The sequence below is a fragment of the Condylura cristata genome, unplaced genomic scaffold, assembly GCF_000260355.1.
Source record: "Condylura cristata isolate star-nosed mole 26May11 unplaced genomic scaffold, ConCri1.0 scaffold00029, whole genome shotgun sequence".
Classification (NCBI taxonomy): domain Eukaryota; kingdom Metazoa; phylum Chordata; class Mammalia; order Eulipotyphla; family Talpidae; genus Condylura; species Condylura cristata.
In genome coordinates, this window is record NW_004567130.1 from 8514580 (window position 1) to 8539815 (window position 25236).

General features: G+C 42.3%; 1 protein-coding gene across 1 annotated transcript in view; it reads left to right on the top strand.

Annotated features, from left to right (window-relative positions):
- The window catches only part of ZNRF3 (zinc and ring finger 3), a 62650-nt gene that overhangs the window by 29423 nt on the left and 7991 nt on the right, over positions 1-25236 (top strand). The window contains exon 2 of the mRNA XM_004690866.2: positions 25033-25107. Coding sequence (XP_004690923.1) covers positions 25033-25107 — 75 coding nt within the window. The remainder of the gene's footprint in view (positions 1-25032; positions 25108-25236) is intronic.

The following is a 25236-nucleotide window of genomic DNA, read 5'->3' on the forward strand; positions in this document are numbered from 1 at the left end:
TGTCTCATTGTGATTTTAATTTGCATTTCCCATAAGCGATGAACATTTTTTCATGTGCCTGATGGCCATCTGTATTGTATTTCTTTTTTAAAAGCAGTTTATTTATTTGTGCATAAAAGAAGGTATGGGGGTGAGAGGACTCACCAGAGACAGAATGGGGAACAGAACAGGCAAGTTTGAGATAAACACTGCTATGGGGAGCAGCCAGCAAGACAGGAGAGGTCTGTTGCACCTTGTGGGTCAGTTCCTTGGCTAAGGATTGAATTTTTGCTGCCGTAGCTTCACAGTACTGTACTTTAATCCCTTGCACCACCAGGGAGGGCCCTCATCTGTATTTGTTTTTATCTTAAAAAATATATATTTATCTATGCATAAGAGAACTGGGTTGTAGGCCAGAGGTACAGGGGGTAAGAAGATTCACCAGAGACAAAGTGGGAAGCAGAACAGGCAGATTGAAATACACTGCTGAGGGGAGCAGTGAGCAAGACAGGAGAGATCTGCTGTGCAATGTGGGTTAGCTCCCTGTTGGCTGCAGATAGCTTCATATGCTGAGACTTAACCCCTAGCACCACCAGGGAGGACTCCATCTGTATTTCTTGTATACGTGCCTATTTAACTCTTCTTCCTATGTTTTGTTTGGGTTTTTTGCTTTTTGTTGAGTTATATGAATTCTGAGCATTGTCTCATTGTTGGATACATGATATGCAAATATATTCTTCCAATCACTGGGGTCTCTTTTGGGTTTTAGTTGATAGTTTCTTTCACTGTACAGAAGATTTTTAATTGGCTGTAGTGCCACTGTTTATATTTCCTTTTGTTTTCCTGCCATTTGAGTTAAATTCACAGATATATCCAAAGCCTATTCTGTGGCATGTTTGCCTGTTTTTTTAATTTGTATAGTTTCAGGTCTTACACATACAACTTTTTAATTCATTTTGAGTGGATTTTTGTGTATGGTATGAGATAATGGTCTCATTTTACTCTTTCACATGTAGCTGTTTGGTTTTCCCAAATCTGTTTATTAATGGGGCTTTTCTTGCTTCAGTGTATATTCTTGACAACTTTGATATAGATTAGCTGTCCATATAGTTATGGGTTTATTTCTGGTCTTTTAATTCTATTCCATTGTTCTGCATGTTTTTGTTTTCCAGTACCATACTATTTCAATCATGGTAGCTTTATAGTATAGTTTGAGACCTCAGCACTTAATACCACCACTCCTGTATTTTCCAGTAATGTTTGTTCTGTGTCTTGGAAGATGATTTACATACAAGCACTCCTTTCAACATTCTTGGAGGGAGGAAGTCTAGTGTTTGTAAACTCCCTCAATTCTGTTTGCTTGAGATAGTCTTTATTTCTCCCTCATCTTAAGGAGAGCCTTGCAGAATAGAATAATCGTGACTAGCAGTTTTTGTCTTTAAGTGGTTTGATCACATTTCATTCTGCTTTGTCTATAGAGTTATTTCATTAGAGAAGGTAAATGTAAGCCTGATCAGGGTCCCTGTATAGGTTATTTACTTATCACTAGCCAACTTCAATAGTCTTTCTTTGTCTTAAATTCTTAGTATAATTACTTTGTGTCTTGGTATAGGTCTCATTCTGCTTCTGTAACAGTGTCTTTTAGCTTCATGGATGAATGTGTTTATTTCCTTCTCCAGGTTTGGGTAGTTTTCCTCTACTACTTTAGGCAGTTTTTAGATATCTTCTCCCTCTTTCTTTTCTGGAATACCAATTATACTTGGATTGCCTTTCCTCATGGAGGCAGAAAATTCTTAAAGTATTTCCTCATTTCCCCTTTACTGTCCCTTCTTCCACATGAATTCAAGGTCAATGATTTCAGTTTTCCATTTGATCTATTCTACTTTCATAGCTGTCTGCAGAAGTTTATATTTCTTACTGATCTTTTTATATCCTACATCTTCATTATTTGTTATTTAAAACTTCAGTTTTATTTTTCAGGATATTCATTTGGTGGTTTGTTGTTTTGTTTTTTTTTAATGTTCTTGCATATCCTTGATCAGCCTTTTCTTTGTTTTCTATTGCACTGAATTTTTTTTTTTTTAAGATTTTATTTGTGCATACAGAACTGGGGTACAGGCCAGAAATGCAGAGGCGGTGAGTGGATTCACCAGAGGCAGAGTAGGGAGCAGAACAGGCCGACTGACAAAGTACACTGCTGAGGGGAGTAGCGGGCAGGTCAGGAGAGGTTTGCCGCGCCATGTGGTCACCTCTGGGGCAGGCGGGGATCAAACTCATGCTGAAGTGGCTTTAGCTTCTTAGTGATGTGCTTTAACCTGCTATGCCACCAGGGAGGGCCTGCACTGATTTTTTTTATCATGATAATTTTAAATTCTGTATCTGATAGAAAGAAAAGATCTTCCATGTCTCTGTGGTTGGGTTCTGGAAATTTGTTTACTGTCTATGGTATAGTATTCCCTTGAGAACTAAGGTTCCCACTAGTAGGTTTTTGTTTTGTTTTGTTTTTGTCTCCTCATTGCTTTCTGTGTTAAGGGTTTAGAGTTTCCACTTTTTCAGTAGATTACTCTGTATGTCAGGGAGAACTGATCTTGAGTGAATGGTGCAGGGTCCTCAAGGGCTCAGTTCCTGGTGAGTATGTGTGAACTTAATTCAAGCCTGTGTCAGGGTTACTAGCCCTCCTCTTTGAGCCACAGACCTGCCTCTTTGCAGTTTGTGGGCTGGGCCTTCAGTGCAGCCCCAGTATGTTCCAACATGGCTTTATTCTCAGCTCCCATATTACCCACTCCTTGAAGTGGGTATTGGGGTGAGGCTTTGTCTTCACTGGGGACCTTGTCCATTGGCTCACCATAGCACTCTTGTCTATGCCTCCCACTACTAGATCCACAACAGTCAGCTTTGCCATTTCTAAGTGTGGGGTTTCCACACCTGGCATCTCTTCCCACACTCACCCTTTTGTTTTCCTAAGTTGTATTTCCTCAGCATCTCTTCTGCCATGTTAGGTCAGCATTGGTCCCTGGTGATCGTGAGAAATTTCTGATTTCACCTTACGTCACAGGATACTCTTGAGGTCAGTGTCTACCTGGACCTCTCAGTTTAGTCTCCCCAGAGCATAGCAAGAAACTTCTCTGATCCCATCTTCCTCTCCTCTATAGCCCCAGGTGACAGATTTAATACAAAGACTTAATCTGTTAAAGAAATACTGGAAGCTTGTGTGTGGAAGGTTGAATGAATTGAGTGTGAACATGGACAAAGCCATATGTTTGAAGAAAAATCAGAGATTAGGTGGATTAGTAGAGTTCTTTTATGTTTTTGATTTGTTCCAACTACTGTAGTAGAGAGACTATATCATTTGTCATCCAAGCTGAGACTTTGGAGAATGGGAGGAAATGTCACATTATTGTGTAGGGAAACAGGCATCAACCAGGCTGTCCTAGCTATGCTAGGGACAAAACATATGGCCATCCTCAGACTAAGGTACATGAAAACAGGAAACTTACATTCATACCATCAACCATGAGTGAAACAAAGTTTGTAAGAACTCTCACAGAGACTACAGTGGTATAGAGTGGTTCTGGAAAATTTGGACAAGCTTTTGCAGAGAAAGGAGGCTCTTAGGCAGGTTCTTGTGCAGGAGAAGGGCTTTAAAAGATAGAGAAGGGCCTAGGAAAATATACCAAAAGAAATAACCTAAGCAAAAAGCTGATAATGTCTCTTTAACTTTTTTTTTTTTTCCCCCAGAAATTGGGTGACCATGTGATGGGAGCACATGGTAGCTGGAGGCAGATAGTTCAGGAAGTAGGCCAGGTAGACTGACTCCAAAGTACTATAAGTCTGGAACATTAAGTAGGTACTTGAATTCAAAGGGGTGAGAAGAAAACTCTGACCATCATGTATGTAAACTAGAAAAACAATGGAAACAGGAAAACTCTTGGTTTCCCTGTAGCAGGAATGCAAGGGAAAACCTACTTAAACATTCTAATGTGAAAGTAGAGTTAAGCAAACTAAATGTGGAGAGGGGAACTGTCATGGTTATGAGAGGAAGAGAAGACAACTAGGGTTTCTAGATTTGTTTCCTTCAGTCTGAGACAGGCACTATAGGTTTGAGAGAAAGTTGGTGAATTTGAGCTTGGTCATGTTGAATTGGAGCATTGGAATGCAGGACTGCTTAAAAAAAAAAAGTTGAAAATCATTAGGAGGGAGCTTGTGAGTGGGACTGTGTAAGAGTTAGCAAAAGAAACCTGAAGATAACGAGAAACAAGAGAAGTAGGCTTAGGAGCTCAGGCAGTGTAAACAGGGTTATGGAACAGTGTGGAGGACACCCAGGTGAATTAGTATGACTTGATTGTGTGGTCAGTTAGCATAGGAATATTACTTAGCTTTTGCTATATAACAAACTGCTCTGAAACTTAGTGCCTTCAAAGCAGCAATTATTTTCATTTGTTCTCTGGTCTGCTGAGGGTTCTTTGGGGCCTCACCTGGAACACCTCTGCATGCATCATATTTGTTAATGTGCCATTAGCCGAAACAAGTCACATGACCACGCTTAGTGGAGAAATGAATTCCACTTGATAGGAAACCACTATGAAGTATTAATGGCCTTTTTTTTTTTTTAATCTACCCTACCAAATGTGAATTTCTTGTAACAATTGGCAGAAACTCAATTGTGTAACTCCCAATTGAGCCAGGAGGAGTTGAAGATCACAATGGAGCAATTTAAATTCTGCAGACCCATCTTATTATGGAGAAGATTGTCTCAGTTCTGCTCCAAATGAAAACTGAAGTTGGTTTAGGAGAAAACAGTGCCATTCATACTTGTGACGTTAATCTAAAGCAGTTAACTGAAGTTATTGATACACCTAGTTCACAACTAGGTGTTGTGCTCTGTCTCAAAGCAGCATTGTGATTTGCAGTAATCAACACTTCTTAGTGCCATTACTCATTTAAGACTAGATCAATGAGTAGTAATCATAGCTGCCATTAATTAGTGGTGACTGTGTGCCAGCTATGCCAGCACTTTATACCCATGAACTTTTTGATCCTCTCAACAGACTTGTAAAGTTCTCTCACTGTCCCAGTTCTACACATGAGGAAACTAAGGATCAGATATGAAGTGACTTGCCCAAGGGCATCTGTTTAATAAGTGATAGAATGAGGAATAAAAAAAAACCCTGCAGGCCCCTGGGCTCCCCTGACTAAGGAGCAGTAGCAGGTACAGACACCTCCCCCACATACTGATTATCCTTATACTGATGTAATATTCTCTGATCAACACTGACCTGGAATCTGTCTGCTTTCCAGAGTCCATGAAAACTCCATATTCTAACTCTCCCATTCATCCAGATTCATTGAGAGTAAATTTGTTGTAGAATACTGAGACAGTCTTAGATACTAGATTATCTTGCTCAGTCCATATTTTTAAAAACTAACTTTAGGGTTTTATGGGCCTCTCTAGTGGTACAAGGGGTTAGGTCTCAGCACTCTGAAGCTATTGACAGCCACTGCAACATGAATTCAATCCCCAGCCAGGGAGCTAACCCACATGGCACAGTAGACCCTGCTGCTGTTCCCACAGCAGTGTATTGCAGTCAATCCACCTGTGTTCAGTTCCCCACTCTCTCTGGCGAATACTCTCACCCCCCACACCCAAGCTTTTGTATGCATACATAAACAAAATAATTATTTACCAAAAAAAAAATTCATATGATGGAGTTAATTTGTGTCATAAGTCTTGCCTAGCAAGAAAGGCAATAATGGGAAAAGATTATTTGTGGATTCTTTCCTACCCATTATTCAAAACTATTGAAGTATAATGAACATACAGTGAACTAACTACACATATATATTTTAAGTGTATAATTTGGTATGTTTTTTTTTTTTTAAGATTTATTTATGTTTACAGAACTGGGGTACAGGCTAGAGGTGTGGTGGGTGAGAGGATTCACCAGACACAGAGTGGGGAACAGAACTGGCAGATCGACTGAAATACACTGCTGAGGGGAGCAGCAGGCGGGTCAGAAGTCTGCCACACCATGTGGGGGCTTGGAAGAGCTTCATAGTGTGGTGCTTTAACCCGTTACGCCACCAGGGAGAGCCCTAATTTGGTAAGTTTTGATTTTTACCATCACCACCACAATCAAGATAATGAACATATCCAAGTTCTTCCATGCCTCTGTGAAGTCCCTCCTCTCTCTACTCTGTCCCTTCCCAACACCCTAACAACCAGTACAGAATTTTATATGAATGAAAACATCTAATATATATTACTTAATCTGGGTTCTTTCAGCATATTTATTGAGAGTCATCTATGTTGGTTACACATGTAAGTAGTTATGCCTTTTGCTACTTTTTAAATTTTAAGAGTTTGGAACACTGCTTTTTTTAACTTCTGAACTTGTGCCAGAACTATTGAAGTTACCTACAAATTGTACATTAACTAACTGATGCCAGTGATGAGTTAATCTATAACTTCATCTGTTAGCTGTTAACGTGACCCCCAAACCTAACCGCCTCTTGACTGTCAGACCTTGATCACAGGCACACTTTCTTATGAGGCTAAAACTGAACTAGGACTGTGAGGCTTGGAAACCTATTTCTGAACCTTGATTGGTCTCCACCTATCAGTGTATCTTCTTGTAACAGTATCTCCCTGATATCATGAAAACAGAGCTGTACGGCCCACCCTGGTAGTGCAGTGGGTTAAAGCACAGCACTATGAAGCTATCTGCAGCTACTGCACCACCAAATTTCATCCCCACCTGCTGTTCCCCTCATCAGTGTACTTCAGTCTGTCTACCTGTTTTGTTTCCACTCTGTCTCTGATGAATCCTCTCACCCCCCATGTCTCTAGCCTGTACCCTAGTTCTTGTATGCATCAATCAATATTTTTTAAAAAGAAACAGGCCTGTATTTGTCTTAGTCTGACTAGTGGAATAGCAGGGCTGGGGCACTCTGTTAAAGCTCTGACTTCAGTCCACTCTGTGTTTTGTAAATTTGAGTTAACGCAAATGTCCTAATCACAGAGATGGAAACTTGGTATATGAAGGGAAATTAGAGGGCTTCTTTTGTTATTACAGGAGTACTCACATTAGCATTTTTTTAAAATAATGAACTAAGTACACTAAGTTACACTTCATGTCTCCTTTCTAAGCTAACATACAACTGCTAGCATCTCCATCATAGTCCATTTTCTTTCATTCACCAGTTGGTTTTAAAAAATTCTTTACTTGTTAATGGCTTCAAATTCCTAGTATAGAACTATACAAGTAGAGATTGCTTGGAAATAATAAATAATAATACACAAAATATTTATGCTTTTTCCTAGTAGGTACCAGTTAATTTTATATGTCAGTTATTTTTGGAAAACTAACATTGGATTCTCTTAAGTTTTGATTTTCCATAAAAATAAGAACGTAGACATGGCAGAACTTAATGAACTGTGAAGAAGGGGGGGACAGGGTTGACAGGATGCAGGCAGTACGAGGTTGAATGCCCTCCCCTGCTGCCAGTATTCTCTGACCTCAGGAAGTCACTGCATCCTTTGAAACCTAGGACATGAGACTAGGTGCTATTTAATCCCATTTTAGGACTGAGAGACACTTAATTCAGGTGGACCATTTGCCAGGTCCCTGTTGCCTAAGAGCCCTCCCTTGTCACTCCGCTCAAGGACAGCCATGGCTCTTCAGGAAGGCCATGTTGGCTCCCACGCCAGAGAAGTAAGCTCAGTGTTTTCTAAATTTGGCTTGTCAGGACTTTCAAATGTTCCAGCCACCTGAAGTCTATGTGATTTGATTTATTCAGCCAACCAGATCCCCATGTCTGCCTGAATGTTGGATGTCTCTCGTCAGTGTTGGCATATACTCTCCAATTATCTGCTTATGGGGGCTGGGGGTTATATGGCACTTGTAGTTTTAGTTCTCTCCACTTACCCACAAGCCAGACTGGATCATAAAACAAAACATAAGCACCTGGATCATGACCCAGCTCTTTTCCTGTTCTTCTTTTGAGACTTCCCCAACAGGAAGGGCTCTTGGTAATTGATGGAGATTATCCCTGATTCCCTTAATGTAACCTTTTTACTCTTTCCTTTTCCTGGGATTAAACTGTTCCTTTGCAAGAAGTCCTTTTCTTAATGACACAGTCATCGACCTATTATTGACCAAAGGAAGTGATCTGGCCCAACTCCACCTTTCTGTGGTTCAGTCTTTTTCATTATAATGACTTTTAAAGTCATTAATTGTTGTTTTTTCAGTTTTTTGCACCGTTAAAGACTATCAAGCTATACTTTGAAATTAAGCTACCATCTTGACACCATAATTACCATTACGTTTGTTGCTGGATATAAGGATCATATTGAGTAGTAACTTTAATATCTGCTGAGTGAGGGTTTGGAGTCAGCATGCTTGCATTGTTGAGGTAGAGAGGCCTGGACCATGTCAGCATCACCTTTCTCCCCTCACTACCTTTATTCAAGGAATGTTTCCTTCCTGCTGTGTGGGCAGAATCTGTAGTGTGACTGGAGCTCCATAAGGCAAGGGACTAGACTTTTTAAAAACTAGAATTTTTTGGATTGGGATAGATCTTCAATAAATATCTAAATTAATAAGTCCTGAGAAAGTCGCATACAGCTAAGCCTTTTGTCTGGAAGCACCTAGCTACCAAACTGATCCTTCCGTAGGGATCAAGGAAACCCTTTAAAGAGAAAATGAAGTTTTAGTTAATAATTCAAAAATGTCAGTAAACCTTAGGAGCTGCTTGGATGCCACGTACCAAAAACTAACCTATGAATGTGCTGACTGCTACCAAAAGAAGTCGATGTTCATAACAAACAGCCTAATGAATGGAGTTTAGGGCAGAATCAAATATGCAACTGAGTGGCACCTCTTGCAAGCCTCACCCCTTTATGATGTTACAGGGCAGAGAGAGAGCCACTCCAGGATCCCCAAACCTGCCTGCTCTAAATAGGTTCTGCCATCTACCTCATTAAGACAAAACATATAAGACCTTTCTGTGCACTACAGAACAGACAGTATAGTTTCTAAAACACCCAGAGTTACCTATCCCCTCATGGGTTAATGTTCAGCCAAACAGGATTGGCCCAAACCAAGACCAAAAAGCCTGCCATAGGTCTAAAGCACCTTTCAGAGGTGTCCCATAGAAAAGGGTCAGAAATAGGCAAGTCTGGAAGGAAAAGAGCAAGAGCAAAAATCAAGATAAATGCTGCCATAGTTAACCTCCCCGTGGGTCTCTCACCCACATCTGTTATGACTAGTCGAGGGCCAAGAGAAGCAAGTACTGCTTTTTCACAGGTCTCTCTGTTCCATGTGCCTCCCTCAGGCCGCCTCCTTGTTCTCTGTCCTGCTTCCTTTCTTCCCCAGTCTCCTCCCCAGCTGCTTCTACTCCAGCCCCAGCTCCAGCCTTCTTTGGGTGGGTCAGGAAACCTGGAACCTCCCTTTTCCTGGGGACCATCCTGTTATAGTGGTAACTGATATGTCTGCAATGTCTGCCACCTAGCCAGAGCCCTGCTTGCCAGTTCCTGAATTTTATTCAGCTTGGTCTTCATGAAGCCCTTCCTGCCCACATCAATCCTTAACATGCAATCACCCTATCCAACTTCACTCTATTATTCAAAGGTGGACCACCATCATGATGGTATCACATAGTTGAGTGCCTGTTCCACTTCACTTGTTTGCCTTTTTGATCTAGCTCTTTCTCTTAATTCCGTAGATTGCAACCTGCATAGACCAGACAGGTACTCAAGCCCTTGATTTCTCCACCCCTCTAGAGCCACCCTTCCCCAGATACACACTGCTTTCAGCCCACACTGACCAGCACAACTGGGACAGTGGGCTTAGGAGCAGGAAATACTATGGCTACAAGCCCAACACCTGGTAGAGATACCTGAGAGAATCTTTTTCCTCTAGCTAGTGTTCATTGTTGCCCTGAGAAGGGAGTGGTGTTCTCTTCCCCTGTCATCATCACCTTCACTATAAAAACTATTTATTGAGCATAAGGACTGAAATGCATTTGGGAAATATATGACTATAGGTTCAACACAGTCTTCAGAACATTGGTGTGTGAGAATGAGATTCTAGAGCTTGTTTTTTTTAGGTAGATACTAAAGTATTGTCTTTGCAGGAGTGACTCGGTTATATTTCATGGCCTGACTCATGACTTCAGATGCTACAGTATCCCCTCCCCATATTCTGTCACCAGAATTACACCTAACAGCAAAAACTGTCATGGCGTTGCAGAGAAGTGGCTATTAGATGGGCAGTTGGCATCTAAGTTCTGTGACTTGGTTAATTCCAGGTTTAATTCTAGAAAGCTTATGTTTTGTGAAGACTAATAGAAATTAAATTTGAAAATGGTGTCCTTGAGACTTCTCATCTTTCCAAATTTTCATTTTTTATAATTCTCTTACCACAGAAGACTCTGCTGGACTTACATATTGTTGCTCTATCCTCCCAGGCATTAGAGAACCCAATTTAAGTTTCTGGGATCCCTGTGAAATAGAGGCGAAAGGCCTAAGGAGCCAGAGGAACTTTGCTGCAAACTCTCAAAATTTGCCCTGTATGGGAGAGATAGTTGCTCGTATACCAATAGCCCTTGGCCCTACCATTTGCGAATCTCCTCCTGGGCCAACTACTGCCTGCTGATTGTGTTCTGGTGCCTGAATAGAGGATGGCAGTACTTGTGGTTGTCACTGGCCCAGAGACCTTGATTTGTAAGGGATGCGGACCAGACATCAGAAAAAATGCAAATGTTTATGGACTTGAGGCAATTTTTCTCTTTAATGAGGGCTTTCCTTCAGTCTGATTTAGAATAGCCTAAGTGAATTTCTGGAAATCAAATAGTATAGCTGAAAAGAATTTGACAGTTCTAGAAACGGAGGAAGTTTTGATGAATTAGGTTTAAGAAGCACACTCCTGCCCACCCTCTGCTCTAACCTCGTAGTCTTGTGTGTGGGCTACCTGTCTTGGCTGTGAGAATCAGGGCAAGTCAAACTGCAGAGGCCAGTTTGACCTCCAGCTCAGCACTCTTCGGTCTCTAGTCTCCCAGTTCCTGTGAGAGTTGTCCTGATACTATCATTCTGTTATAAGGTGACCAAATGGAAGTAAAGAAAGGCCTTACAAAACAAAAAGACATCCCACTGATTGGGAGAAAATTTTTGCACACGAATATCTACAGAGCTAATGAAGTTCAACAAAAACAAAGTAGACAGCCCAGTCAAAAAATGGGCAGAAGAACTAAAAAGACATTTTCCAAAGAATGCAAATGGCTAACAGGCATATGAATAAATGTTCATCATCACTTGTAATCAGGGAATTGCGAATCAAAATCACAATGAGATACCACCTTACACCAATGAGCATGGCACAAATTTAAAAAACTAGCAACAACAAATGTTGGTGAGGATATGAAGAAAAGGGAACTCTCCTGCACTACTGGTGGGAATGCAAACTGGTCCAACCACTATCGGGAGCTGTTTGCAGGTCCCTCAAACTACTAAAAATGGAGTTTCTATAAGATCTAGCAATTCTACTCCTAGGAAACTACCCAAAGGACACAAAAACATCATTCGAAAGGATACCTACACCCCTGTGTTTATTGAAGCACAATTTACAGTAGGTAAGCTATGGAACATCCCAAATGCCCAAAAATAGATGACTGGATCAAAAAGATGTGGTACATTTACACAATGGAATATTACTTAGCAATCAAAAAGGATGAACTCATGCCCTGCTCAGCAACATGGATAGAGCTGGAAGGGATTATGCTCAGTGAAATAACCCAGTAAGAAAAAGAAAAATATCAATGGTCTCACTTATAGAGGAATGTAGAGAAAACAAAAAAGGAATCTGAAGGAAAAAAAATACTATAATAAAGTCAAAGTCAAAATCTTCAGGCAGCTATAATCAGTCTGTAGAGGAGGAGAAGAACCAGGATAGGAGTGGGAAGAGCACAAGGGGCTCTGGTAATGGTGCCTGGGTGAATTGGTGGTGGGAATTTTACAGAGAAACCATACATTGCACAAAAATGAAGGATGATGTAATGAATATATTTTTAAAAAATTTTAAGGCAGTAATCACATCTGCTCACAATCAGAGCTATTAACATGAGTCAGGATTTCACTCCAAGCTGTTTGAAGGAACATCTCTACCCCTGCCCTTTACCCATGGCAGTGCTAACCTAGGTTGGTCTTCCCTTTCACAGGTTACCTTCAGGTGTTCTTCTTCAAGGCCACCTTTGTTAGGGGTGTCATAAAAATTATTATGCACCCCATAAGAATAGCAGGCCTGAGAGGGACCTCTGGAGAAAGAAACAATTGATTTGGTCTGTCACTGTTAGACTTGAATTTACAAACCCCTGTGGTGACATGAATATTTCTCTAGCTCAGGATTATTGAGAAAGGCTACAGTTAAATGTGAGTTCTCTACTTGGTGACTGTGTGACCACGGACAATTTAAATAACCTCTGAGCCACTATTAGTAAAATGAGGATCTATACCACCTTGTCTGCAAGGTGTACAGCTTCAGTGCCATTTGAAAGCAAATTCATTTGCCACATCATACGTATTGCTTGTGGTGCTAATTAGTGTTAGAGCCTACACAAGTGCTACTGAGCCAGGAGAGAGGGGACCCAAAATGTACATTTGACAGCCATCCCAGAGGCTACATGCAAGTCTGGACTCAGCGATGTGTTTTCTGTCCTACCTGAAATTTAAAATTAACTAGGGAAGGTTTAGAGAAATGTTGCTGCCTGAGTTTCATTCGCTTTGATGAGATTGTCACCTGTGTGAAGGGGGGGTGGTATTTTTAATATTTCCCAGGTGCCTCCCCAGAGAGCCAAGGCTGCCCCTGCTGGTTGATGCTGGTAGTGAGCTCAGCCCTGAGAGCCTGCCTTCCACTCTCATCCAGGAATGGAGGCCATAGGGTCCTCAGTCAGACCTTTGCAGGCACTGTTGCTCCTTGTTTAAGCCCGATTCCACCACCTAATTAGCACTTGTTTATGTTAAACAAGTGTTAGTTGCCATGTTGAGAAGGGGGTGGTCCTTTTTGAAGTTTCTAGTTGCTTTTTTATAAGATTTGGCCTGGTGTGGGACCTCTGTAAAATCAACCCAAGATCTCAGCTAACAAGTTCTTCCAAAAATTTCTCTTTCAAGCAAATCCATCTCATGAAACATTCAACTGCAGACTCCCCCCCCCCTACCCCCCACCCCCAATATCACTTAATCGGCATTGGCGATGGGAAGGAGTGTGGACAGGCTTCTAAGTTCTTGGTGCTCCGTGTCAGGTGTTAAAACAGACATTCATTGTGTTCCTTGCAACTGGTCTAAATGTCTATATTTCAGATTAAGATCTAGGGAAATGCATTTCCGCTTGACACCCAGTATTTTCTGATTGTGAAAAGAGTACCAACCTGTGTAATGGCGCCGTGACACGGTCTCACACTCCTGCTTCTCCTGTCGGTTCCTTTAATTAGGAGAAATTAAGTGGAGCTGCTACATATTTTCAGAATAAATAATACTGTTTAAACTTAGGCAGCTTTAACCACTAACTTAACCGCTGAATTCTCGCTGCTACATGTCTCCTAAATAGATCAGCATAATCTTAAGTGGGACTTAAAATCTTCGTTCAGAAGCTCAGAACCAGCAACCGACAGGAGCCTTTGGAGGCTTAATGACTTTAATTATGGCGAGAAATACCTTCTGATGGTGGGAGGGGCGCGGCTGGCCGGGTAGGGTCTGAGAAGGCCGGTAGGAACCCGCCCCCAAAGGCTGGTCCCTTTGGGGTGGGAGGGTCTGGGGGGCGTGGAGAAGCAGAAGGGGAGGGACCCTGGGGGGAGGGCGTGGAGAAGCCGATTTGGGAAGGAGGGGTGAGGCTGAAAGGGTGGAAGGGGAGGAGGGACCCGGGGGCTGGCCGCGGGCCTCAGAGTTCTGAGCCGTGTTTGTGGCTTCATAGCTTTGATCTCCTGCCAGGGAAACCTGGAAGGTCAGGCCGGGCTGCAGCCAAGCCCTGGAGCTAGGAGCAGAGTGGAGCTGGTAGGATTGCTTCACCCACCCCAGCCTTGCGCCCAGACCCCTGCTCCTCTTTATCCCTTTTGGCTGTTTTGTGTGTTGATCTCTTTTAGGCTGGGGATTATGGGTGCCAGGTCCTGAAAGTAAGCAAGCCAGAAAACCTACAAAGTTTGGTTTGGTAAAATTATTGTGTTTTGTTTTTTTTTTAAAGATCAGTTTGTTTTTAAATTGCGTACACCCCCATTTATCCCATTCTCTGCCCCAGTTGTTTCTGTGTTGGGGTCCTTTCCCTCTCACTTCTTCTGACATCCACCCCCTTTTTGGCACCAGGATTTTCTCACCAGTTACCCATGTGCTGGGGTGTGTGACCTCATTTCCTATGGAATGAAAGGTTTCTGTTGGAAAATAGCACTCTTGGTGAGACAGGCCTTGTAAGTCCCCTTGCCTGGAGAGAGTGTCCTCTGTCATACAGTGACTCATGCTTCAGGGAACAGCAGCTGACCAGAATGTTCAAGAGCCTGGTGCCTGGGTGGTCACTACTAAGTGAAGAACTTGGGGGGAGGGGGAGGAAAGGAAAAAATGAGGGGTGAGGGTTTAAAATCCACTTAGCACCTCCAGAGGGAGGGGCATAAAGGGCCCTGTGAGATTGTTTGGACTGGGTAGGACCAACCAGGAGAGACTGGTGGGCGTTGGGCGTGATCAGTGCAGGGGACTGGCTGCTTGGTCTTGGTCCCTGTTAACATTGCCTCGCCCCTCCCTGACCACAAGAGCAGGCCCTAGGGCAGTGCAACATAAGCAGGGCTTGTTATTGCCTCCCTGCATTCCTGGCAGTGGTGTGCTCCGGCTTTACTTAAGTGGATGTGCTTTTCACGCCTGTCCTTTGCTCTTGTTGCCCAGGAGGGCATCATTGAGTTGGGGAGTTTGGGAATCTGCTGCACTTCATCCAGAGAGCCAGGTTCTAATCTTCACACCAGGTGGGGAATTCAGACCAGTGTCAGTGGACTTTCCCAGCATGTGTCCCTTGTAGATGTGCCCAGTAAGGAAGACACTTCATTTGGTCACTTTCCTTTGGTGAGGTGCTTCCCTCCCCAGTGGAAGGAATAAACACTGGCAAGTGCACTGGCTTGTTTTCTAAGAGCTTTGGCTTAGAAAACCAAAGGTCTGGGACCTGATAGCAGATCCACGCGACAGAGTCATCTGGGGTTTGCCAGAGACAATAAATAATGAACTTAATAAGCCACCCCATTACAAAGAAACCAAATCCTGAAAATCTGAACTAGGAAGACTTTTTCAAGAAAAGCTGGTAGAGAATGGGCATTCTCACTTTGAAAGTCAAGGAAACTGATGTGATCAGGTGGCCCAGAGCAAGCTACTGGCTATGCCTGGAGTTGTGAATCCTAAGTGTTTCATGCCGACCCTGAGGGCAAAAGCTGGTCCTTTCTAGATTGATCAGCAAGCATTTATTGGCCATTTACTGTGTTTCAGGCCCTTTGCTAGATTCTGGGAATTCGACTGGAAAGAAATTTGACACATTGGCTGCCTGCCAGTAAGGAAGACACTAAAGTAAACAGTGTCAGTATGATCCCATAAGAGTGCCACAGTGGGACAGAGTCAGGCCACAGACAACAGTAGTGTGGGACAAATAACACCTAAGCTGAATAAGGGTGAGAAGATGTAAAGTCGAGCTTTTGGGGTGGTGAGAAGTAGTGTGCTAGTATGTTCTTTGGGGTGAAGGATGTACTAGACCCACTAAAGAACTATCAGAAGCTCAGCCTAGTAATACTAGAACAGTTGGGAATGGGGTGGGAGTAAATTGCAGTGTGGAATTTGCGGTGAGCAAGTAGAGAGATCACATCTTGCCTAAAGAACAGTATAGTCTTTTGAAGAAAGCAGTGCATTTTTTACAAAGGTGCCCCTGCTTCACAGGGGGGTAGACAGAATAGGGGAATCCCCAACAGACAATGTTGTGACTCACATGAGAAGGCTGGTGTCTGCCTGGATGGGGTGACAGGAGTGGGGATAGAAAATTAATGGATGGACTTGGAGGCTGGCTAGAATCTGCAAAATTTGATAAGCAATTGAATATAGAAGTGAAGCCAAAGGACTGTAGTTTAACATAGCTCCTGAGGAGGCTGGCAGGTACCTCTGTGATGTGGGAACCCAGGTTGTAGTAAGGTAAGGATTAGATAAAGGATAGGCTCATGGCAAGACCCCAGGCACCCATATCAGACTGAGGAAGAATTGACCCTCAGTATACAGTATAGTGCTTTGCTTTGGGACTATCCACAGAGGGGACTTGGAGACTAAGCTGAAACAGAATGCTGATGTAATGTCAAGTCATGAGAACTAAACCCTAAGATTCTGGTGCCATTTTGGATTCTCCACTATGGTTTCTGCCACCGTGGGTCATACTACTGTATCAGTATGTCAGAGGGGAAACCACAAGTGAACCCTCTTTTGGTAAAAAGGAAGAGACCTCAACACCTGGCACAACATCAAGTATGTAATGACAGATACTTCTAGAAGGTCCTGGCATGATGATTCTTGGGTTGCCTTGCACATAGTTGACCCTATTAAAGTAGTTGTCCAATTGATCTATGTGATTAAATGTTTTCTTACCACTAGCCATCTCATTTAAATTATGTTGCATGCATTTCTTAGTAATTGTTTTCCAGATTAAAATGTAGATTTCTGTGACATCCTTTAGCCTTCTTTATACCTATGAGTTAGATTGAGGGAGTGATTAAGGTGTAATACTCTTTTCAGCACAGCGTTGGATCCCAAGATATCTCCCAATGAGAGGGAGGGAGTATTGGCAAGAGTTGCTGCAAAAAAGGTTCTGGGTTCCCAAAAATTTTGGGTATCAGATAAATCAGCCATCTTCTGATAATGTACTTCGGGAAAAGCTACTATAGAGACATGGGATCTGATGTTGGTAATTTTTTTTTTCTTTTCAGATATATTTATTTATACATACAAGAACTGGGATACAGGTTAGAGGTGCAGGGGGCAAGAGGATTCACCAGAGACAGAAAGGGGAGCAGAACAGGCAGATCTACTGAAATGCACTGCTGAGGGGAGCAGCAGGTGAAACAGGAGAGGTAGGGAGGCCCGACCCTGTTATTGGTAATTTCTTAACTATTTACCTCTGGAACTATCATTTAGGCTGTTCCTTCTGACTCCCCTGGCCTCTTTAGAGAGGTCTGAACCTGCATTGCTGGTAGAATGTGTGCTTTGTGAATAGGAGTCTGCTACATTGCTATTCAGTACCTTCTATCCCCAGGGCCTAGCACACACAGTAACTATTTAATTACTACTGTTGAACAAATAAATTAATACATGGAAATACACATAGAATTAAACTATTCTTGCCTACTTACCATGTCAATTTGTTGAGTATGACGACGCCCAGGGCTGTCTGCTGTGTTAGGCTTCATGGGGCATACAGATTGGTTAAGACAGTTTACCTCCTGACTTCATTAAACCCATGAGCAGGTAGCCTAGCTCTCAAGCAAGGCATTTGCATGTAAAATGTCTATGCCTTTGACTCAGCAGACCTTTGGTAATAATATTTTAAGGATAGGTGCTATCAGAATGTGAGTACTAGAATAAAAATAGAAAACTGGTGAACCCTCTTAACCCCTGAACCTCTGGCCTGTACCCCAGTTCTTGTATGCATAAATAAGTTTGAAAAGAAAAAAAAATAGAAAACTTTATAATAGAGAAAAATATAGAAATCTCCTAAATCCCTATCATATAATGGAATAATATGTGTAGTTGGTAAGAAGTAGGAACATTTTCTGCATCATTGCATATAACACTATTCTGTAAATTCTTGAGTTAAAGGGGAAAACAGCAGCATACCAAATAATATATACATTCTATTTATTTGTAAGTATGTTTTGATATGTGAATGCACATCTATGTTTTTTATTTCTGCTAGTATATGGGTTAAAAAATGAAAGGATATAAACCACAGTTATGTTATAAAACTGGGATAGAGATGGTAATACATGAATAGTTCTTTAGTTACAAAAGTCATCTCCAAAAGAGGGTGAAGAACATTTTCCCCACCCCCTCATATCCCCTTACAGTCCAGTCTTGGACTGTAAGTCCCAGCATGCCATGAATCAAATTTCGGAATGGGGAGGGGGCAACCGGGAAGGAGCAAGGTAGATATATAGAGAGGTGGAATGAAGGAGTAAAATGAGATAGAGACACTTTAAAAAGCTACTTGGAAATGATGTGGATGGTTGAATGACATGTGAAAAAACTTACTGGAATTTTTGCCTTTTTACAAAAACAATGGCAGCTAGCTGTTATCTTGACCCCACAGTGGTTATGTGGTATATTTTCAATTTTGGGTTTTCCCTTCTATCCCAGCTCTCTGAGACCTGCCTAACCCCTTTCTTATAGTTCCCCACCAGAATGTACCTTAGACTTGCCACAAGCTTTTGGGTCTCAGCCACCCTTCTTCAAGCCGAACCTGTTTGGCTAGACGTATGCCTGTGAAGGGATGGGTCATTTTTGGAGTTTTACTGGAAATTTTTATCTGAAGTCTTTTTCCTCTCTTTCTCTATACACATAAATTCTCTTAAGTCTTTAACTCACACTGCTTCTTTTGCCTTTGTGTGTTTGAATGGCCAGGTGCCCTTTTTAGACCCCAGTTTGGGGTCACTGGGTACCTCTTTCTCAGTCACATATTGCTAGCACATTGCTTTCAATTTCTGTTTTGCTTTTTTTTTAAGATTTATTTATTTATTTTATTTATGAAAGGATATAAATCACAATTACGGTATATAAGAACTGGGGTGTAGATCAGAGGTATATGAGTGAGAGGATTTACTAGAAATAGTGTTGAGCAGAACAGGCAGATCTATTGAAATACACTGCTGAGGGAAGACAGGAGAAGTCTGCTGCATCCTGTGGGTCAGCTCCCTGCTGGGGATCAAACTCTGGCCTCTGTGGCTGGCAATAGCTTGATAGCACTGAGACTTAACCCCTGAACCCCTACTTTCAGTTTCTGAATGATTTCTAATTTTTCATATCAAGCACATACTACTTTTATAAATGGCAAAAACACTAAGTATGGTTTTATTTTGAGGGAAAATGCAAAATGGTAAGTGGCAGAGAAGTCCTAATGTAACGGCGTTCCCCAGGAAAAGGGGAGGTTCTAGGTTCTCTGCCCCACCCAGAAGGAAAGTAATGCTGAGCAGAGAGGAGAGGAATCTGGAAAGGAGACTGAAGAAGAAGGATGCAGGATGGAGCCAGGAGGAGATGTGAGGGAGGCACGTGGAGCAGAGACATGTGAAGAAACTGTGCTTGCTTCTTGGTTGGTCCTGGGCTGGTTGAAACAGATGTGGATGAGAGACCCATGAGGAGGTTCACTATGGCAGCGTTTATCTTGATTTTAGTTGTGCTCTTTTCCTCCCAGACTTGGCCATTTCTGACTTTTTTCTATAGGTCCTAGCCAGAAGGTTCTTTAGTATTGTGATAGGCTTTCAAGCCTTGCTTTAGGCCAATTCCTTTTGGGTAGACTTTTACCCAGGAGGGTCCCCCTCTCTCCCTGCCCTGTAGCATTAAGAGATATTCATGCTCACAGACAGACTAAAAGCCACTTTTAGCAATAGAGAAGCATTTTTTTATGGGAGGGATCACATATGAACTTGAATCAGCAGGGTAGGTGTGATCAACTCTACAGTTTCTCTTTACCTGCAAAATGTAGTTACTCTCAAACTGACTTCTTGATTGATCCCTGCTAGCTCACCAATAGACCACTATAGAAGTTAAAATCTGTTGACCAATTTTTGTTACATTGTTTGTGCCTCTTGATGTTAAAGCAGGTTTAAGAGCTGAGTGAATATTTAAGGAAGATCACTAACATGCTATGTGGATCGTATTAAAATACATTCTTGGCACTTGATCTTCCATTTTAAAGAAAGTGGAAACGTAGTAAAATTTATTCAATGTAGCATTCACTATAATAAAAACTCAAATATCCCAAGTACCTAAATATCTAAAATGCATGAGTAAGAAAAATGCTTACAAGGAATTTTTAATGACTTGGAAGTTTACACTAAGGTTAAAAAAAAAGTATTCAGTAGAGGCTTCCAAAAAAAATCCACTTTGAGCACTCTTTTAAGAACTTCCTGTGAGAGGTGGAAGACACTTCAGCACTAACAATCCAACTTTCTTGATTATCCTATGGACAGGAGTTTGGGGGCGGGGGGGAGACGTTTTAGGTATTACTTGGGTTATATCCAATTAAGCTGTCAGCTTTCCTACAATCAAGGTTAGGCACTGGGGATGCCACATAATCAATAAAAGAACAGATAAACTACAGGCAACAGAAGGAATCTATGCCCCAGGGAGTAGGTGTCAGAGTAGAACCAAGCCCCAGATCAAATCTGGGTGTGACTGCACGTAGCAGGGAATGTGCCAGATGCCTTCCTGATGGAAATCCCTGAATTTAATTAAAATCAAAACAAACTCTAGGTTTTAAGTCTTACTACCCGTAAGGTGGTAACAGGACTATTCTCATCAGAATGCCCTACTCACATCTGGAAATTCTAAACTCAAATCATAGAGATAGGAGCACATCCTTAAGGGGCAATAACATGCACATTCAGGGAACCGTAACCCGAGAGTATGGTCCCAAGAAGACTTTCATTTAAAATAAACGTGCATTGAGGGCCCTCCCTGGTGGCTCAGCAGGTTAAAGCATGCCACTTCCACATGAGTTTGATCCCCACCTGCCCCAGAGGAGATCCACATGGCGTGGCAGACCCCTCCTGACCCGCCCACTGCTCGCCTCAGCAGTGTACTTCGACGATTTGCCTGTTCTGCTCCCCATTCTACCTCTGGTGAATCCTCTCACCCTCCGCATCTCTGGCCTGTACCCCAGTTCTGTATGAATAAATAAATAAATCTTTAAAAATAAATAAATAAACATGCATTGAATAACAGTGAGTTTTGCACTGCACTGTACAGTAAGTGTACACTACAGTGAGACCCTGTCTTTTAAGAGCTGACATTTTGTACTTTGCAAAATGTCAGTTTAAAGATGTTTGCACTTTAGATTCTTATGTCAGTGACTGTGGACATTGTCTAATCTTGACCTGGAAAGACAGTTAATAGAAGAACCATAGTAAACTTATATTCCACATTCTGCTGATGGGCTTCTGGTTACCTGCTGGCTGGTACCTAACTAGGGCTGATGCCCTAGCCTGAAGGAAGTGGCAAAAGTAATGCAAGGTGTAAAAATACCTGTGTGGTGTGAAATAACCTATGGTAGTAGGGTGGAGGGGAAAGGTCTGGAAGCCAAGGACACTGGCTTGCTGGGAGACGTTGTTGGGCCATTTAAGCTGCTTTTTGCTGCTCACACCCTTATCGTGCACATCTTTCCACTCTAATCTATGCACAGCTGCAAGGCAACTGCCCTCTCCAGCACTGCATAGTGTACCCTACCAGTGGCCTTCCTACAGCAACATCCACCAGGCTGCATCTTCTCCCTCCTTTCTTTGAAACAGCCTTGGAAACGAGTTGTGTGACTTTGTAAAGATGGCATTTCTAGTGACCATAGGACTAGTAATTTCCCAACTTATGGTTTAGATTTGCTTAAAATGCTGGCCCAAAGTAAAATGATAAATGATATATGGAAATTAGTCCAAGAAATATGTCTCATCAAAGTTTAAACAGAAAATGTGGAGCAAGGGGATAAGTGTCATCGAGTAGTATTCTGTATGTTTTTTTAATTTGCTTTGAAAATGGTATAATAAAGGTCTTATTTTCTAACTATGGACTATATATGTCCTATTTTAATCCTAAACAGACTCTGTAAGAGGTTAGTTCCCAGCAGGATCCTAGGTTAATTCCCTCCTATCCAATTCTTGTACGTACAGGGAAATACAACCTCATTTTAATAGCAACTTAACATCAAACAATTATTATTAAAGTAAATCAACTATGAGAATTAGCATTTTCTTCAGCAAAATATTTGTACTTGGGTTCTCTACATTAGCCTGGTTGGCTGTGTCTGAAGTCAAATTGTAAGCAAGATTTAAATACCTTATTTTCAGCCGAGCTCTATTCACCAGAAAACTGCTCAATCGTCCTAGATTTTTTTTTTTTAAAGATTTTTTTATTTATGCATACAAGAACTGGGGATATAGGCCAGAAGTGTGAGGGGTAAGAGGATTCACCAGAGACAGAGTGGGGAGAAGAATAGGCAGGTCCACTGTATACTGCTGAGGGGAGCAGCGGGCAGGGCAGTAGAGGTCTGCTATACCATGTAGATCATCTCCCTGGCTGGGGATCGAACCCATGCTGCAGTGGCTGCAGCCAGCTTCATAGTGCTGTGCTTTAACTCATTGCACCACCAGGAAGGGCTCACCACCTAGATTTTTATAAAAATGTCTTTTGTGGGCCCTCTCTGGTGGCACTAGAGGGTTGAAAAGCAACATTATGAAGCTGTCAGCAGCCACTGCAGCATGAATTTGATCCCTGGCCTTGTCTCACCTGCTGCTCCCCTCATCGGTGTATTTCAGTAGGTCTGCCTGGTCTGCTCCCCACTCTGTCTCTGGTGAATCTTCTCACACCCTGCAACTCTGGCCTATACCCCAGTTCTTGTATGCATAAATAAAAAGTATCTTTTGTGCCTGTCCCAATTGAGTCATGCCTCATCTCCAAATCCTCAAGACTTCATGTGATGCAGGGAAGCCTGAAAACACAAAAGACCATGCAGCTAAAGGCACAGCACTACCCCTGATCCTGTAGTATCTTCTCCTATGACTGTTAGACTTTGTAGGTGCACCAGTATCAAAATGGGAGGTACGGGCCCTCCCTGGTGGCGCAGCGGGTTAAAGCACAGCACTGAGAATCTAAAGCCACTTCCTCATGAGTTCGATTCCCGCCTGCCCCGGAGGCGACCACATGGCGTGGCAGACCTCTCCTGACCCGCCCGCTGCTCCCCTCAGCAGTGTACTTTGTCGATCTGCCTGTTCTGCTCCCCGCTCTGTCTCTGGTGAATTCTCTCACCCTCCGCATCTCTGGCCTGTACCCCAGTTCTGTACAAATAAATAAATAAAAATCTTTAAAAAAAAAAAATGGGAGGTACTCAGTGATCCCCAACAACACTGTTCTGAATGCACAGCACCCTCAACTGCTGTTTGATGAACTTGGTTGTGGAAAGAATGCCAAATAAAGGAAAGAGGTACTGTTTATTACCTTGCTTTCAGTGCTGTGCCTTAGGCCTTTTCTATGTCTAGGAAAAGAATTTGTGGAAAAGACTGGGAAATTTACCTAAGTAGAAGATACAAGCACCTCCTTCCTGATAACTCTGGGATCCACCAGCTATTAGCTTTGGGAAAAGGAATCTGTGCATCTAGAGAGTTTTGAGGGGGGAGTGGTACCAACTGACTTCACTGTGCCATCAAGTCCTCTTGCTGGAGATGTCAGAGGGCCATTATAATGTCCTACATTGCTCTACAGTCTCTTGCCACTGCTGGACTAGCCAGAACTAAGAACTGAAGGAACCTGAGTTATAATGACAGAGGCTTCTTCCTTGTACAGGTGGAGAAACAAGCTTAAAGAGGTTGAGTGACTTCTTCATCATCAGCAATGTTTAGCAGGTAGTGATGAAAGGGCATGATGGTAGGGACAGTCAGCAGAAGAGACTTTAAGTACGTTGACTCACAGTTGAACAACAAAGAATCCCAGGCAGAACAATGGCAACTTGTGTAGCCAGGCATCCAGGATGCCAGGATTTGTTGGGTTGTCCAGATCACAGTATCCCTGAGGATTGTTTGACACAAAGTACAGGAAATGGTCTTGTAAAAGCTGTGTGATAAGACTGCCCTCTAGTGGGCTGTGGAGCCATTGGTTTGGCCACTTTTTCTCCTACTTAAATTTCAGTGTTTCTGCCTTAACACTGCATCCGTGTAGTTGACTGTCGTTAAGGAAGGAATTAGATTTTATTCACTCTCAGGCATTCTTGCCCATCAAGATGCTCTTGAACTCTGAGTACTATCATTTGCCTTGTCAAACTTAGGAGGTTTGGTTTTTGTGTTTTAGTTGTTTTGCCTTCTCAGAGGATTCTCTTATTTCCCTAACAAGATTCAGGCTCCTAAAAGAAAGCATATGTCTTGTTCTTCCACAGCTTCTACCTTGTTGTCCACTTAGGTGAACATAAAATTTCATGATTCATTGGGCGAGAAAGGAGTTCTTTCTCCCCCAAAAGAATTCTGTCTCTTTATTTGTTCCCAAAACATTCTAATCTCATCTCTGTGATCAATAGTTCTCCAAGTGGTTGAATCATCAGAATTCCTTTGCAAACTCAGAACTCAGTTTCCTAGGCCTTACTCCAACCCTGCTGAATCAGTCTCTGTGGTTTGAGCCAGGAAATCTGCTTTACAAACTTCCAAAGTGGTTTTTGATGTGCAGCCAGGTTTGTCAGCCAACTGCTCTAAATCCCCATTTACAATTCTTTCTTAAAGCTTTTCCCTCTGACGGCTACTCCAAAGGTCTTCAGCCTGTTAGTTATTAAAATTGACCATTTGGAGATTCCTTCAGAAATATTCACTATGCCATTCTAAATGTGGTGCAGGGTGACATGGGAAGGAAGAAGGACCACAAGAGAAGGACCAAAGGCATTTGCTTTGCTTGCCAGTGGTTCTGTGTTCATAACAGAAAATACTGAAACCAATACCTCTATGCTGACTGGGCAGGTTGTTGAATTATAGTTTGTTTTTAAAGTTTAGACTGGATAGGAAAACAAAGGTTAATTGAGTATCCAGCTAATTATTTTCACTATTCTAAGTCACATGGTATTAGGGTAACCATAACAGGGTAAGTGGCATCTCTGGCTTTTTCACAGGTTTGGGAACCATTGAAGCTTAGGAAAGTTACATGACTTGTCCAAAATCATATAAGTTGGTAATTGTCAGAGTCTGCATTTCAAATACATGTCTGATTTCCAAAGCTAGCTTTGGACAGGTAAGAGGGTGAGATTGCCAACTTGTTCTTTTTCATTCTGCCAGGCCAAGCGAGCAGTGCAGCGGGGAGCCACCGCAGTCATCTTTGATGTATCTGAAAACCCAGAAGCTATCGACCAGGTAAACTCTGGCCACACCAGGGCTCTCTGGGAGAGTTGCTTCATTTAGTTAGCTTGGCTTGTCACAGTCATGTCATCTAGGACCTCTGCACTTGACTGACATTAGATGTCCATGTGTGGACATCACACT